The sequence below is a fragment of the Podarcis melisellensis genome (assembly GCF_964234715.1).
Source record: "Podarcis melisellensis genome assembly, chromosome: 13".
Classification (NCBI taxonomy): domain Eukaryota; kingdom Metazoa; phylum Chordata; class Lepidosauria; order Squamata; family Lacertidae; genus Podarcis; species Podarcis melisellensis.
Genome location: NC_138545.1, coordinates 40,114,594 through 40,131,822, shown reverse-complemented (window position 1 = coordinate 40,131,822; position 17,229 = coordinate 40,114,594). Strand labels below are relative to the sequence as shown.

Here is a 17,229-nt window from a genome sequence, read left to right as displayed (position 1 = left end):
GACGTTCCCATTGTAAGCTGTCTGGGGCCGATCCTGGGTGTGTATATAAAATAACGCCCAGGAGATTTGGGGAAGGTGATCCTTGGGCGGCCGGGGCGAGCGCGAAGGGGGGCGGATGGAGAGCCGGTCCCCGAGGGGGCGGGCAAGGCGCGCTCCCTCCGCGGCGCTGGGAAGGCCCTTCTTCCTGCGAGGGGAGGACCGGGGAGGAGAGGGAGGGAGCTGCGAGCCAAGGCGGGGGCGATCCCACCCACCCGCTCGCCCCACGGACTCCCGTCGGACAGCTGCTTCCTCTCGCCTGCTGGTGGGATCCTCCTGCCCCGGCGCAGCCATAACGCACCATCGGCGGCGGAGGAAGCCTCGGGAGAGCCGCTCGCTTTTCCTCTGCAGCAGCAGCCCAAACTTCTCTCCAGCTCGAAAACCTCCCGCTCCGCCGAACATGGGCAAAGCGGGCGCCGCTTTCCGTGTCTTCGGGCTGATCCTGTTCGCCTCCGCGGTTTGGGGTAAGTGAGTTCGCTGTTGTTGTTTAGTTGTGTCTGACTCTTCGTGACCCCATGGACCAGAGCACGCCAGGCACTCCTGTCTTCCACTGCCTCCCGCACTTTGGTCAAACTCACACTGGTAGCTTCGAGAACACTGTCCAACCATCTCGTCCTCTGTCATCCCCTTCTCCTTGTGCCCTCCATATTTCCCAACATCAGGGTCTTTTCCAGGGAGTCTTCTCTTCTCATCAGGTGGCCAAAGTATTGGAGCCTCAGCTTCAGGATCTGTCCTTCCAGTGAGCACTCAGGGCTGATTTCCTTCAGAATGGATAAGTTTGATCTTCTCGCAGTCCATGGGACTCTCAAGAGTCTCCTCCAGCACCATAATTCAAAAGCATCAATTCTTTGGTGATCGGCCTTCTTTATGGTCCAGCTCTCACTTCCATACATCACTACTGGGAAAACCATAGCTTTAACTATACGGACCTTTGTTGGCAAGGTGATGTCTCTGCTTTTTAAGATGGTGTCTAGGTTTGCCATCACCTTTCTCCCAAGAAGCAGGCGTCTTTTAATTTCGTGACTGCTGTCACCATCTGCAGTGATCATGGAGCCCAAGAAAGTAAAATCTCTCACTGCCTCCATTTCTTCCCCTTCTATTTGCCAGGAGGTGATGGGCCCAGTGGCCATGATCTTTGTTTTTTTGATGTTGAGCTTCAGACCATATTTTGCACTCTCCTCTTTCACCCTCATTAAAAGGTTCTTTAATGAGTTAGCTAGTGGCGCGCAAAAAAAGGCGCCTCTCTCCTGCGAGCTTTTCCACTGGCGAGCATCTCCCGTCTCTTTTCACGCATCTCCTTCCCTAGCAAGATTCCCAGTTTTAGACTCCTTTGCAACCCAAGAAGGGAAACTTGGAAGGCGACTTTCCTTCAGGGAAACTTTGTGTGTGATCTTTTCAATTCTTTTCTTTGAATCACTGTTTGGAGCAAAGCAACCCTTTGCAACTCTCTGTCCTTAGGGAAAGGGTCAAATCCGGATTTACGGGAATGATTTGTTGGGAGTAGGTTCTCCTCCTAGAGGCGTGCTTCCTCACACCCCACCCCTCAGGGTCCAAGTTACTTTGGAGGCATAGAAATGCCAGCAGGGATTTAATTTAATCCGGATTGCCACCCTTTTTGCAGAAATAAGGTTGCTTCTGTTTGTTGAGCTGTCATTCGGATTCATAGAATCATAGAGTTGGAAGAGACCACAAGGGCCATCGAGTCCAACCCCCTGCCAAGCAGGAAACACCACCAGAGCACTCCTGACATATGGTTGTCAAGCCTCTGCTTAAAGACCTCCAATGAAGGAGACTCCACCACACTCCTTGGCAGCAAATTCCACTGTCGAACAGCTCTTACTGTCAGGAAGTTCTTCCTAATGTTTAGGTGGAATCTTCTTTCTTGTAGTTTGGATCCATTGCTCCGTGTCCGCTTCTCTGGAGCAGCAGAAAACAACCTTTCTCCCTCCTCTATGTGACATCCTTTTATATATTTGAACATGGCTATCATATCACCCCTTAACCTCCTCTTCTCCAGGCTAAACATGCCCAGCTCCCTTAGCCGTTCCTCATAAGGCATCGTTTCCAGGCCTTTGACCATTTTGGTTGCCCTCCTCTGGACACGTTCCAGTTTGTCAGTGTCCTTCTTGAACTGTGGTGCCTAGAACTGGACAAAGTACTCCAGGTGAGGTCTGACCAGAGCAGAATACAGTGGCACTATTACTTCCCTTGATCTAGATGCTATACTCCTATTGATGCAGCCCAGAATTGCATTGGCTTTTTTAGCTGCCACGTCACACTGTTGGCTCATGTCAAGTTTGTGGTCAACCAAGACTCCTAGATCCTTTTCACACGTACTGCTCTCAAGCCAGGTGTCACCCATCTTGTATTTGTGCCTCTCATTTTTTTTGCCCAAGTGCAATACTTTACATTTCTCCCTGTTAAAATTCATCTTGTTTGTTTTGGCCCAGTTCTCTAATCTGTCAAGGTCGTTTTGAAGTGTGATCCTGTCCTCTGGGGTGTTAGCCACCCCTCCAAGTTTGGTGTCATCTGCAAATTTGATCAGGATGCCCTTGAGTCTATCATCTAAGTCGTTGATAAAGATGTTGAATAAGACCGGGCCCAAGACAGAACCCTGTGGCACCCCACTAGTCACTCTTCTCCAGGATGAAGAGGAACCATTGATGAGCACCCTCGTTCGCGGGGAGGTTATACGAGGTCGGTGCCAAGCAGTTGTTAATCCCACACTTTTCCGTTGAGTTTCCCTGTCACTTTACTTACCGCAGAAAAGTTCGATATTTTAGAAATGCAGGTTTCTTGCAGCTCGGACTCTGCTTTCTAAGCACGGCGCAAGCGCAAGTGAGAACGAGCCCTATAATTGCACAACCTGGAACTTGCTGGCATGCAATTAAATCCCACATGCAAAAGAGTAAGACTTTTTAAAAAAATGTTTTTTTCTGTTTTATTAAATTTGCTTAGTAACATAACATTATTATATATATTCTATAAAACAAAGAATACAGAACAAAATTCATTCATACTGCAATGCCTAACTACATAACATTAATATATATGGTTTCTGAAAAAAAGGCTTACACAACAAAATCAATTCAAAATACCATTCGGTTTACTTCCCCCCCTCCCTCCCCACTCCAGCCCTCCCCGCCCCCAGTCAGATCTTCCTTCATATCTTTATCCATGTATACAGTCTGTTCATTCGAGGTTGTATGTTAGGGTTGGCTTCCCCTCTTTCTATCCAGTTCCTGTAAAATGCCCATTTATTTGTGATTCAGTAAGACTTGAATCAGTTTAAAAAAACTCTTGCCAATGGTCTTTGCCATATCTGATACCTTTTGCCATAACCCCTTTGAGGGTCTCCCCCTCCCATCAAGCAGTGTATACATTTTATGACATATTTATAAACTACCTTCCAAGAAGTTCAAGGTAGTGTATGTGGTTCTTCCCCTCCCCGTTTCATCCACACAACAACCTTGTGAGGTAGGTTCAGCTGAGAAATGGTGACTGGACCAAGGTCACCCTGTGTCTGAATGACCGTTTTGCAGTCTTAAGCTCCCGTCTGTTTCCTTTGGCGTTCTAAAGATTCATGCCGTCTGTGGAGCTATTAGGGCCGGTACTTGACTTGACTCTCCCCATTGTAACTTTTTGTCTTGTTTGAAAGTCTCAAAGAGCTGGTGATATTCTAGCCCATGGGTAGGCAAACTAAGGCCCCGGGGGCCAGATACAGCCCAATCACCTTCTAAATCCGGCCTGCAGACAGTCCGGGAATCAGTGTGTTTTTACATGAGTAGAATGTGTCCTTTTATTTAAAATGCATCTCTGGGTTATTTGTGGGGCATAGGAATTCGTTCATTTTTTTTCCATTCAAAAAATAGTCCGGCCCCCGACTAGATCTGAGGGACAGTGGACCGGCCCCCTGCTGAAAAAGTTTGCTGACCCCTGTTCTAGCCATCCCATTTGCAAATTTAGTCACTTCCTGACAACTTTTTTACTGAGCATTCATCCTGTTGGCCGGGTAGATGCATCATGCTTTCTAGGGCATTGCCCCATGACTTTCTTTATCACAAAAAGTCTTGTCTTTGGGGGGAAGCAAGTTTGTTGTGCAACTTTTCCTACTCATCACCTGTAATTGCGCAACCTCAATTGGCTGGTATGCAATACCGAAAGCAGAGACAGTCTGGAAGCGCCATTAAGCCGCCCCTGCCCAGAGTCACCTTTTATACTGTTTTGAGAAAAGAAGCGGGCACTGTTCTGCATGAGGATCTTTCCTCTGATATTATGGGATGCAATGGCAGTTGCCTGGAAAAGAACATGTATAAGTACAAATGTAAATCAATAACAGTATAATTATTTAAGGTTGTTATTATCAGTTTTACCTTTTCTTTGTATGTGTATTTAAGATTGTGCATGATATCCTTGGATGTCAATTAATAATAATAATGATAATATATTTGCTATAGCTCTTGTGAGGAGGTAAACTATAGTTCCCAGGTTTATTTACTTTAAATGTTGGAGGTGTTTGTTCTGATGGTCTCATCCCCAAATTTGGTCTCTTCCCTGCTGAAACATGGATATGCTGTTCACACACCAATGTTCCTTACACCCACCCACTCACTGCCTCCACCCCTGCCAAATACTTTAATCTCATTCTATTCCTGTGGTAATTTCTGGAGCTACATTTGTTTTATAGCTCTGTGAAACCTTGACCTTGGCACTGGTTTACCTCCAGAGATCTAGCCCCTCCTGAAATGCTGAGAGCATGCTGAGCTTCAACTTTCCCTAATACAATATGGCCGGGTATTGATTTTAGGTTTGCAGAGTGGTGGAGTCACCGCCTTCTCCCATAGGACATTCTGTATTTCATTTCCCCACCCCTATTGTGTCCTGGGCAGAGTACGTGCGTGTTAACCGGTTTGGCAAATTCTGATAATTCTTCCAAAGGAAGTCTTGAATCATTCCCTTTGACCTGAGCAAATAGTTAACAGAAGGGTTTTCTAGACAGGCAGGAAAGTGGATTAGGATAGTCAGTGGGTGGGAATCGAGCATGGGAACGGAATTGCATTTCGTAATGACTGTTATTTATTTATTTATTGAATTTATATACGTCTCGATACCTGGAGGTCTCAGAGTGGTTGACAGAAAAGATCACAACATTTTAAATCAAAATAAGAACAATAACCCCCCCCCAAAAGAGCCACATTTTAAAAGGGTATAGGATTGCCACCAGATCAACCAAAGGCCTGGTTAAAAAGGAACGTTTTTGCCTGGTGCCTAAAGTCCTATAATGAAGGTGCCAGGCGAACTTCCCTGGGGAGAGCATTCCACAGACAGGGAGCCACTGCAGAGAAGGTCCCGTTCTCGTGTTGGCACCCTCTGCACCTCTTGAGGAGGAGGCACACGAAGGAGGGCCTCAGAAGATGATCTCAGGGTCCGGGTAGGTTCATATGGAAAGAGGCGGTCCTTGAGCTATTGCGGTCCTGAGCCGTTTAAGGCTTTGTAGGTCAAAACCAGCACTTTGAATTGCGCCCGGAAACTAATTGGTAGCCAGTGCAGTAAGATCAGGAGCGGTGTAATATGCTCAAACCGACTTGCAGTGAGCAACCTGGCCACTGAATTCTGCACTAGCTGAAGTTTCTTTCTCCCTCCACCCCTTAGGAGACCTTAATTTATTTATTTATTTTTGGAAATTAAACAAAACATATTATCTTAAAACATATCATCCTTAATTCCACCCCCCATTTCCCCCTCCCCCTCCCTCCCATAACCCACCCTCCCCGCCCCCCTGACTTCCCTCAGTTCCAGTCTCTGATTTCTCTATAAATTCTATTTTCTGCATGTTACAGAGTTGTGTAAAACCTTAATGAAAAGTTTGTGAGTGTTTATTCAAAACCTGCCAAGGAGTCTAATTCACTTTGTTGCATCTTTAGATACTTTGTAAAAGATTCCCATTCCTCTTTAAAGTCAGTTATCCTTGTCCCGTAGTTTATGTGTCAGTTTTGCCAGTTCTGCATAGTCCATCAGTTTCTCTTGCCATGATTTTTTGGTCGGAATTTCCTCATTCTTCCATCCTTGTGCTATTAAGACGCTCGCCGCTGTTGTCGCATACATGAAGATATTTTTCAACTTCTTTGGCTGGTCTTTTCCCCACAATCCCTAACAAAAATGCTTCAGGTTTTTAAACAAATGTTAGATGGAACATTTTCTTCAATTCATTGTATATCATTTCCCAAAATTTCTTAATTTCATTACAATCCCACCACATGTGGTAAAATGTCCCCTCCTTTTTCTTACACTTCCAACACAAATTTGAGCTAGTTTTATACATTTTTCCTAACTGCACTGGTGTCAGATACCTCCAAACATCATCTTCATATACTGTGGTACCTCAGGATACATACGCTTCAGGTTACATACGCTTCAGGTTACAGACTCTGCTAACCTGGAAATAGTACCTCGGGTTAAGAACTTTGCTTCAGGATGAGAACAGAAATCACGTGCTGGTGGCACGGCAGCAGCAGGAGGCCCCATTAGCTAAAGTGGTGCTTCAGGTTAAGAACAGCTTCAGGTTAAGAATGGACCTCTGGAACGAATTAAGTACTTAACCCGAGGTACCACTGTACTCTACATTTCTTTGGGGGCTCAAGCAGAGAAAGGTCTTTGTAGCCATCTTGATCCTTTTATCCAGAAGCTCTGGGGAATGAACCTGAGACCTTATGCAGCCAAATCTTGTGTTTGTAACTCTTAAGCTTCCAAATGGCTCACAGGAAAAGATTTAAGCCATCCTGCCACTTGCTTCCATCTAATGAAGTGAAGTAAAAGAACAGCTACGGAAACATCAACAGGCCACACGTCTTATGTCTTGTCCCTGTGTTTCTGTACAAACAGCTGCGTACAGAAACATACGGTGCCATGCACTGGAGATCACTTCAGCTAATAAGAACATTCCATTCCTTTTTATTGGTGCCTGAGTGCAAGTGGGATCTACAACAATGTGTTGTAATACAGTATATCCTCGCTTCCTAATAAGAGAGCTCGTGTTGAGAATATCAGCCAGCCAGCCATGATCCTGTTCAGGATACCCTAAGCTGTAAGAAGCTCAAGCAGGCCAATTATCTTTTCCCCTCCTGCCGCCTCCTCACTTTAGTATATTTGTGATGGTTCTCTTCAATTGACTCTCAACATTTCAGGACTCATGAGAAGCCATCAAGCATGCTTTTGTGTTCTGTATTAGTGGGTGTTGGGGCCTTTTGAATTACCGTATTTTTCGCTCTATAAGATGCACCAGACCACAAGAAGCACCTAGTTTTGGGAGGAGGAAAACAAGAAAAAAAATATTCTGAATCTCAGAAGCCAGAACAGCAAGAGGGATCACTGTGCAGTGAAAGCAGCAATGTCTCTCGCTGTTCTGGCTTCTGGGATAGCTGCACAGCCTGCATTCGCTCCATAAGACGCACACACATTTCCCCTTACTTTTTAGGAGGGAAAAAGTGAGTCTTATAAAGCAAAAAATACGGTATATATAAAAAAGTATTGTGCCTCTGCCTGCCTTGGTGTTGAGTGCCTTCTTGGCTCCCATTTTATTGGCACACACTACCTGAACTTGCTGTTTGTGGGACAGGTTATCATATGATTCTTGAGGCCATATTAGCTGCGACAGACACATGTCTCTCTTCATGCGCCTTCCCTGCTCATGTATCTAGCAACGAGTAGGATATATCAGAACTGGGGATGGAGGGAAGTGGCTGGAGGAAGTGACAGCAAAGTGGGTGGTGGTGGTGATGGACCTGGAACTCATCTCTTGTATGTTGTCTTTGTAAGTAAAATCCTTCCCCTCTACTTTATCGGACCCTCAAAGTGTCCCTGTTTTCCAGGGACAGTCTGGGATTTACAGAAGCTGCCCAGGTTTCTGATTTGATCTCAGATTGTCCCACTTTTCCTTTATTTTCATCGGAGAAATGTTGTAGGATACAGTCATTCCTCTTGTTACGTTTGCTTCAGGTTGAATATTTTCAGGTTGCGTCCTGCAGCGACCCAGAAGTAACGGAACGGGTTACTTCCGGGTTTCGCGCTCGCGCATGCGCAGACACAGCAAGTCGCTACCCGCAGACGTTCAGATGCGGGTTGTGTTCTGCTCATGATGCGAACGGGGCTCCGGAACGGATCCCGTTCGCATCCAGAGGTACCACTGTATATGGAGTTTTGTGACCACCCAGCCAAGAAGGTGATACAACCTTTGGAAGACATCTGAAGGCAGCCCTATATAGGGAAGTTTCCCCCCCAATGTTTAATGTTTCATTATGTTTTATATATATATGTTGGAAGCTGCCCAGAGTGGCTGGGGCAACCCAGTCAGATAGGCGGGGTATAAATAATGTAATTATTACGGCATTGGCCCAAATATAAGCCGCACCTGAATATAAGCCACACCTTTAACATTCAAGGGAGGGGGGAGAAAAAAAAGACAATACCTGAATATAAACCGCTCCCTTAAAATTCCGCAGGCACTCACACCCGTTCCGTTTTACCGTATGTCTGTTTCAGCAGCGATATCGTCAAAGCCAGTTTTTGTAAGGTCACGAATTTTAGCCGCACTTTAACGTTTCACGGTCGGAATTTGGAAAAAAAGGTGAGGCTTATATTCAGGCCAATACGGTATTAATATTATGGAATAGGACATCCATATTTTCACCAGAGGGGACGTGGGTGGCGCTGTGGGTAAAGCTTCAGTGCCTAGGACTTGCTGATCGTAAGGTCGGTGGTTCAAATCCCCAAGGCGGGGTGAGCTCCCGTCGTTCGGTCCCAGCTCCTGCCCACCTAGCAGTTCGAAAGCACGTCAAAGTGCAAGTAGATAAATAGGTAGCACTCCGGCGGGAAGGTAAACGGTGCTTCCGTGTGCGGCACTGGTGCTGGCTCACCAGTTGCAGCTTCATCACGCTGGCCACGTGACCCGGAAGTGTCTTCGGACGGCTCTCGGCCTCTTGAGCGAGATGAGCGTGCAACCCTAGAGTCGGTCACGACTTGCCCTTACGGGCAGGGGTACCTTTACCTTTATTTTCACCAGAGAAATGTTGGAGGGTGTGCTTTATGTGTCGGACGCTTGAATCAGGATGGGCCTTTCCACATCTATTTTGGACCAGTCATATGTTTATTTAGCTGAACCTCTTCCTCCAAATACTTATTGTTTCCTCCATGCATTTGTTCAGTCATTCGTTCATGTGGCACAATCTCTTTGGATTTTCCCTTATCTTATTGTTCCGGTGCTGTTCTTTGTATTATGCACAACACGGGCACAGCGAAAGGCAGCGAAGGGAGAATGGGGCATAATGGCAAACCAGATCCAAGACGAATTGCGCAGAGGAAATCCTCTCCACTTAGAAGTGGGGAGGAGTTGCGGTGGACCACGTGGCCACCAACTACCCTCCAGGGGCGGGGGACTGGGAGCCAGTGTTGTGTAGTGGTTAAGAGCAGTCGACTTGTAATCTGGTGAACTGGGTTCGATTCCCCGCTCTTCCACATGCAGCTGCTGGGTGACCTCGGGCTATTCACACTTCTGTGAAGTCTCTCAGCCCCACTCACCTCACAGAGTGTTTGCTGTGGAGGAGGAAAGGAAAGGAGAATGTGAGCCGCTTTGAGACTCCTTTGGGTAGTGATAAAGCGGGATATCAAATCCAAATCCAAACCCAGAGGCTCCCTGCCATGCCATCACCCAGCCAGCCAATCCGCTGGCTGAGGAGGTGTGACCAGGCCCCATTTAAACAAAGCTGTGAGCCAGAGAGCTTTCTCTTGGCCTGCTTCCTCAATCTCCCACCCGCCCTCCCTAATTTGCAGGCTTCGACATTGGCCTTGCTATGCGGTTGGTCGCCATTGAGGGGCCTGGTAGGAATTTTTCCACTTGGCAGATGGGCAAGGGCCATTTGGTTTTCACCTACCTCGTAGCAATTGTCACAACTTTGTAAGGTTTGGCTGTTAGGCATTGGTTGATCTTATGATGGGGGGAGAGGAGGTGTGGTCATCACCTGCCCCTCCAATCTTAAGGGTATTCCTTTGAAGGAATCCGGGGGTGTGGATCTTGTCCCAAGTCCGGGACTGGGCTAGGGCCATGCCATGACCATGTTGGGAACCCTGGGGGAGTTTGAGTTGGTTTGCATCAGCAGGGCTCCCCCTATCAGTGGTTGAAGAAGAAGAAGAAGAAGAAGAAGAAGAGGAGGAGTAGTTTGGACTTGATACCCCGCCTTTCACTCCCTTTAAGGAGTCTCAAAGCGGCTAACATTCTCCTTTCCCATCCTCACTCACAACAAACACTCTGTGAGGTGAGTGAGGCTGAGAGACTTCAGAGAAGTGTGACTAGCCAATGTCACCCAGCAGCTGCATGTGGAGGAGCAGGGAATCAAACCTGGTTCACCAGATTATGAGTCCACCGCTCTTACTGCACCACGCTGGCTCTCCCTTACCTTACCGGACTCCCTGCATGACGGGCAGGAGTCAGATATAGTTGGGTCAACTCCAGTGTCTAAGCCAATACCACTCACATTCTGTAACCAATAAATTTGTGGCCAAATTTTGCCCAATAACATTAACCTAATATCCGTGTCCTTGTGTCTCATTCATTGCCGAGGGGGTGGTTTCGGGGTCTTGACACGCAACTGTGTTGCAGGCATGATGATTCCATATGGGCACTTCCGGGCTCTTTCTGTTTTTTGGGTGGGATTCAGTCACATGCCTGGAAATTCAGGTTGTGCAATTAGAGTTGATTTGGAAGTCCTGCATGATAACCCTCACCCCACCAAACTGGACTTTTGCAAGCAGGAAATAGTTGCAAAGTCTGGAGTAGCACTTCCTTGATGCAACATTGTCTAATGAATGCTGGATAAGCAGGTCATTTGCAAGTGACCTTAGTCTTTTTAGAGTTCGTTGCCTTGCAAATTATCTTGGACTATGAATTAGCCGAGTCTGTATGGATTCCCCACCCAGCACTGTTTTCTAGCCTTCTGTATCAGGGACGGGGAACAGTTGGCTCTGCAATTGTTGCTGGACTACAACTCCCATACACCTCAGCAAACATGGCCAATGGTCAGGGATGCTGGAAACTGAAGTTCAGCTGAGGTTTGAATGGCCAAATGTTCCCCACTGCCGTTCTGTGTGATTATTTGCAAGACTGTACTCTAAACATTAGGGACGCGGGTGGCGCTGTGGGTTAAACCACAGAGCCTAGGACTTTCTGATCAGAAGGTCGGTGGTTTGAATCCCTGTGACGGGGTGAGCTCCCATTGCTCGGTCCCTGCTCCTGCCAACCTAGCAGTTCGAAAGCACGTTAAAATGTAAGTAGATAAATAGGTACCGCTCCAGCGGGAAGGTAAACGGCGTTTCCGTGCGCTGCTCTGGTTCGCCAGAAGCGGCTTAGTCATGCTGGCCACATGACCCGGAAGCTGTACGCCGGCTCCCTCGACCAGTAAAGCGAGATGAGCACTACAACCCCAGAGTCTGTTACGACTGGACCTAATGGCCAGGGGTCCCTTTACCTTTACTCTAAACATTGGTGTTGCATGCAGGCTCCACCTCTGCTTTCAGTTTACAAAACAAGTAAATTTCTAACCCTGAAGACGGCTAATATACTTGAATGTATGACTGCTATCAGGCCACAGCTCAGAAGAGGTGTGTGTGTGTATGACTCAGAGGTTGTGTATGCGTGCGTGTGAGAGAAACAGAGGGAGGCTGGAATTGCACAGCGTTGACCCCCGAATTCTTCTCCTACTCAGGTTTACATCCAAACCACAGAAGAATTCCCCTCCTACTCCCTCTCTTTCCTTTCTACTGTATTCCATTTAGCAGGATGGAATTGCACTGACAGCAAGATCAGGCTGCAATACATTGAAGCAAGGCAAGTTGAGAACCTTGGAGGAGGGGGGAGAAACATTTCCCCAGCTAGAGGGGAGAGGCCTCCATGCTTTCCCTTCTCCTTGCTTGCCATGTGTTGCTGCCTCACTAGAGTTGTCACTGCTGCAACAATTTGATAAGGGAGGGGGACTGGGAATCAGCAGATTGGTGGGATACAAGGGAAAGCTCTGTCTAAATTTGGATTGAACTAGGAACAAACGGAACTGTTTCGTGTGACTGAATGCTCCTTGATGACATATGATAGTGGTGATGGTATCATTATTATTAGTTGTTGTTGTTGTTGTTATTTGGGGAAAGTCTAGTTTTCTTTGTGGAGGGAGTTAATGTTCTGTACAAAGCATGTGAGCCCCTGTCAATAAAACACAGCTTTACTTACCTAACGTACCTCATAGGGTTGTTGAGAGGATAAAATGAAGTGGGGGGAGTGTATACCCACTTTGAATTCCTTTAAAGAAGAGTGTGTATCTGAATGTGATAAATATATTAAATTGATAGCCGAATCCTTATCGTACTATCGTGATAACAAGGAGTCTCCTAAAGAAGTTGATTACTTCTTTTTAGTTTTTATTTTTAAAATCTGTTTAGCATCAGCATGATACAAAACATAGAAAAGTATTCAGTCTCAGCACTCAGAGGGCTTGTAGTCTATTTTGGATGGGCAGGACTGGAAGAGAGGATTGTTGGGGTTGGTTTTTGGGGTCTTTTTTTGCAAGCTCCTAGCGGTGTTGTCAGAGCTGAGGGTTGTGAGACACCTGAGGAACATCAAGGAAGGCAGGGCAGGGAAGATTACTGTTGTTGGTGAGGAGAGGTGGCTCAATGGAGGGAAGACAAGACCTAATTCCAGGACTTGGCATGGCCAAAGGTGCAAAGGGGGAGAACATGAAACACTGAGCTTTTGGAAAGGCAGAAAGCATGGAATAAGAAGGGTGGAGAATGTGCATCACATCACTTCGTGCCAGTCACACCTCACAAGCCAGACATATGAATGATCAGCACATCACAGTCTGTTACTCAGAAACCTTGATTTGGTGATGGTTCTTCATGTGGGCTGCTCAATGGGTGTGGTATGATTCAGAAAACCATGATTCCTCTGGGGTTCCACTATCACCAGGTGACTGGAAATGTCCTTTCACAGTGGAAAAGGGGCAAGAGGATCTATCTGGGTTTAGCCTAATCTCTGACCGCAGTAAGGACCTTAAATGCAATGGCTAGGGGAATATGAAGTTGCCCTTATTTGTCAAATATTTTCGTCATGCCGCTCCTCAAACTCTAGCAATAATAGCCACTTGCAGGCCCGGCCCAACCATGAGGCCAGGTGAGGAGACTGCCTCAGGCGGCAGGGTCCCCAAACAGATTCTGATATCCGTCTTTCTCCAGTCTTCATTCATTCCTCCTTCCCTGGTGGATATGGTGGGTGCCCCATTTTGGGGTTCGCCTCAGGTGCCGAAATGTCTTGGGCTGGCCCTGGCTGCTTGAATTCAAGATCTCCAGTCCCTGAGAACATACAGAGCTCCCTGTTGTGGAAGCTGGATCTGTGGAGACTCCCAGATTTCCTTTTCTTTCCCCACAAGTTTCTAAACTTTGCAAAGGTTGGTGGTGCTATTGAAGCTGAAGCTTAGCGTTTCATGGGGAGAACGACACTTCTGTGACTCTTGTGTGTAGCCAGAGTAGCCTCAGCCTAGCTTCATTACAATAAATGGGCAAGGTTTCCAAGCTTGACATCTGTGGGATGTGAATTATGCCCACAAGTTTATAATCCTTGTGGTTTTGGAGAAAGAGAGAACTTGCGAAAGCCTCTTCAGTGTTATCTCTCTGTCCCCTGTCCCCTCATTCCCTCTTTGCCTCCTGTTTTTGCTTTGGCCCATATTACACCCACATTTTATTTGTCATTTTAAACAACAACAACCAGCAGTTCTTTGTGTTTCCTGATAAGGCAAAAGAGAACTTATTCATACATTCGGATTTGTCAGCTCCTAAACTATGGACAAGGAGACGGGGAGGAAAAAAACTTAGCATAAACTGGTGAGAAATCTTTATGCAAGCCCACAGACGCAGTAAGAAAGAAACATAGCGGGGTGGCAGTCTTCCATAGACAAGCCAATGTGGAGTTAATAATAACTCTGGGCTGTTAATCAACAGTTTCTGAGGAAGCTGCGTAATCTCCAGCCTTTGGGAGCTGCAGAAGCCACAGCCTGTGAGTCAGCGGTCCAAGGTGGTTATTAGAGGAGGGGGTGTTTGTGCATGAACAAAGGAAGAAAAGCAATTATAGAGATAAACAAGGGGCTAGTGGAGACTCCGGAGTGCTGTCTGCCCCACCTCTCCCTTAAAAGAGGCCTCTTTGTCGTAATCATTGTAGGTAGCAGGGCCCACTCGCCTACGGTGAGTCTGTGGTGATGTGGGAGCCCTGGGTTCAAATCCCTGCCAATGGACTTGCAGTCCACCCCACAGCTGTACAATGGGAGCAGTGCCGGATTTACGTATGAGCTAAACTAGCTCAGGGCCCCACTCTCTTGGGGGCCCCCCAAAAAATTTAAAGGGGAAAAAACTTATATTTCCAAAATATAAGACAAAAAGCAAATAAAATAAAACCTACATACGGCAACAGTGTTTTGTGGTGCGTAGGCTCCTCTTGTCTAAGTAATGGTTCCCGCCTGCTCCCTGAAATATCACTGCTTTGCTCATTTCTATATATAGGGTGTCTACATTCTGCAAGTACCAAGTACTGAGTATGTGCATGCTTCTACTTCTCAGAGCTCCAATATTGCTCTATTTGCAGTCCTTGTTTTGCTGATTTCATTTAATATTCTAATTTTCTGAGATTGGTAATTTGAGGTTTTCATCAGCTATACGCCATAATCATTGCAATTATAACAAATAAAGGCTTGACATATCTCGCTTTGCATGTCATGAGTCTATCTCATATATTAGCTTATGACAATAGAATAATAATTTATTATTTATACTCCATCCAGCCACTCTGGGCAGCTCCCAATAGATTAAAAACAGAATAAAACATCAAACATTAAAAACTTCCCTAAACAGGGCTGTCTTCAGATGTCTTCTAAAAGTCAGATAGCTGTTTATTTCCTTGAGCTCTGATGGGAGGGCGTTCCATGGGGTGGGTGCCACTACCAAGAAGGCCCTCTGCCTGGTTCCCTGTAACCTCACTTCTCGCAGGGAGGGAACCACCAGAAAGCCCTGGGAGCTGGACCAGGCTGGACGATGGGGGTGGAGACGCTCCTTCAGGTATACAGCACCGAGGCCATTTAGGGTTTTAAAGATCAGCACCAACACTTTGAATTGTGCTCGGAAACGTGCTGGGAGCCAGTGTAGGTCTTTCAGGAGCGGTGTTATGTGGTCACGGCGGCAATTCAGCAGTTGTTGTTGTTGTTGGAGTCTGTCTCAAAATACAAAGGGAGTGTAAATCTGGGGGTGAAATCAAACCGTTGCATTAGCAACACAGAAGTGGCCTCCCAGAGGGCGCAAGCCTGGACAGCGTGTAAGGAGATGTTGGGCTGCCCAGATGCCCCTCTCAGCCTCACTGATGTGGGCCAAAGGAAAGCAGAGTCCTGGGGAAAGCAGCAGGACGAAAGAAAAACCTCTGACCTGTGCCTAGGAATCTTGGGACAAGTGTGGATGAGCCCTTGAGTGTCTATATTAAAGTTTCCCCAGCTTCTGATAGCTGAGGCTTGTGGATGACATAAGCACACTCTCACATTTTGGAGTAGCACTTAATAACTGTACAGCACGGGTTTCCTGCTACGTAATGCGTGGAGCAGTTCGGAATAGCTGTCGTCTTTCTAAGCGAAGGGCATTGCTAAGATAAGGGGAGTTTGGCTATGTTAATACACTGGTTTTCTTTCTGTGCTGCTGTTCAGATATTGCTGATAATTCCCCTAGGAATGCATAGCTCCAGTTATGCTAGAATCCTCCTGCGAAAACCTTCAGCAAGCAGTATTTAGTGCATTCCCTGGAAGATAAAATCTCCTAGGTATGTTTCCAGATTAGTCTTGTAAAATTTCAAGGAGCACAGGGAGGGGTGTAGTGACAGGGGCGGGGTGGGAATGGTGAGACCTTATAATTTTGCCTCAATTCAAAATCTGGACTTTTAAAATAAAATCAGAAATTAACACATGGGGACTGGAGTATGAAAAGTGAGGTCCTTTGAGGACAAAGAAATGTCATACTTGGTACTCTTTTTGGCTGAAGTTCAAGATTTATTATTAGTGTTTGAACTCTTCGAGGGTGTTTGAACACCCCGAGGTTGAAATTGAAAGTGGAAATTTGTTCAGGTATCACATTTTTTTATCCTGATTTTTGAAACCTGTGGTGCAGATTAGCATATCCAGTTTAGGAATCTATCTGAAGGTTAACAGTCTTCCCTCCCCATTAAAATATTCATGTTATTTGCTGTAGATATTAGAGAGAAGTTCGCCTTTTTGTCAGCTTCTTGTATTCAACTTCCAGTATTCATATATTTGTCAGATTTCTAGATCACCCTTCCAACCCTATGTGGCCTAGGACCCTCGTATCTACGGGACCACCTCTCCTGGTATGCCCCACGAAGGTCCACAAATGACAACACTTTGGAGGTCCCAAGTCGCAAGGTGGTTAGATTGGTCTCAACTAGGACCAGGGCCTTTTCAGTACTGGCCCCGACTTTGTGGAACGCTCTGTCACAAGAGACCAGGGCCCTGCAGGACTTGACAACTTTCTGCATGGCCTACAAGACAAAGCTGTTCCGCCTGGCCTTTGGTTTGGACTCAGTCTGACCTTTATGTTTCCCTCCCCTTATGGTTTTGATCTATGGGCTACTTTTAAAATGAGGCTTTAAATTGTATTTTTTTAACCTGTATTTTAAATTGGGTCCCCCCCCCCATTGTGTTTTTATTGTAATTTTACTGGTGTTAGCTGCCCTGAGTCCAGCTCTGGCCGGGGAGGGTGGGGTATAAAGAAAATTTATTATTATTATTATTAACTGAAATTTCCGCAGTGTGTGCGTTTGCAATTTCAGAAGTACAACTGGTATATAAGGAACCACCAATGGCATAACATGTGATGACACAGCAATAAATGGATCATATTATGAGCCCACAAAGATCAGGCCAAAGAGAAGTCTTGAGTAGTATAGCTGGGCGATATCAGCTTTTCAACATTGCGATGTATCACTGGCTAAACATCGTGATATTGTGATACACTGTGATGTTGAAAAGGGAAGGAGCATCATTTGGTCCTGGAAGATGTATCAATACATTGCCCAGGCCTATTCAGTAGATGCTGAAAAAAGACATCAACAAGACA

At 46.2% G+C, this 17,229-nt stretch overlaps 1 protein-coding gene across 1 annotated transcript in view; it reads left to right on the top strand.

The window, feature by feature from the left end:
• The first annotated feature begins 231 nt into the window (after nt 1-231).
• ITGB3 (integrin subunit beta 3) overlaps nt 232-17,229 on the top strand; it is a 59,313-nt gene continuing 42,315 nt past the window's right edge. The window contains exon 1 of the mRNA XM_081883966.1: nt 232-500. Within this exon, the coding sequence (XP_081740092.1) occupies nt 437-500 (64 nt within the window). The 5' untranslated portion in view covers nt 232-436. The remainder of the gene's footprint in view (nt 501-17,229) is intronic.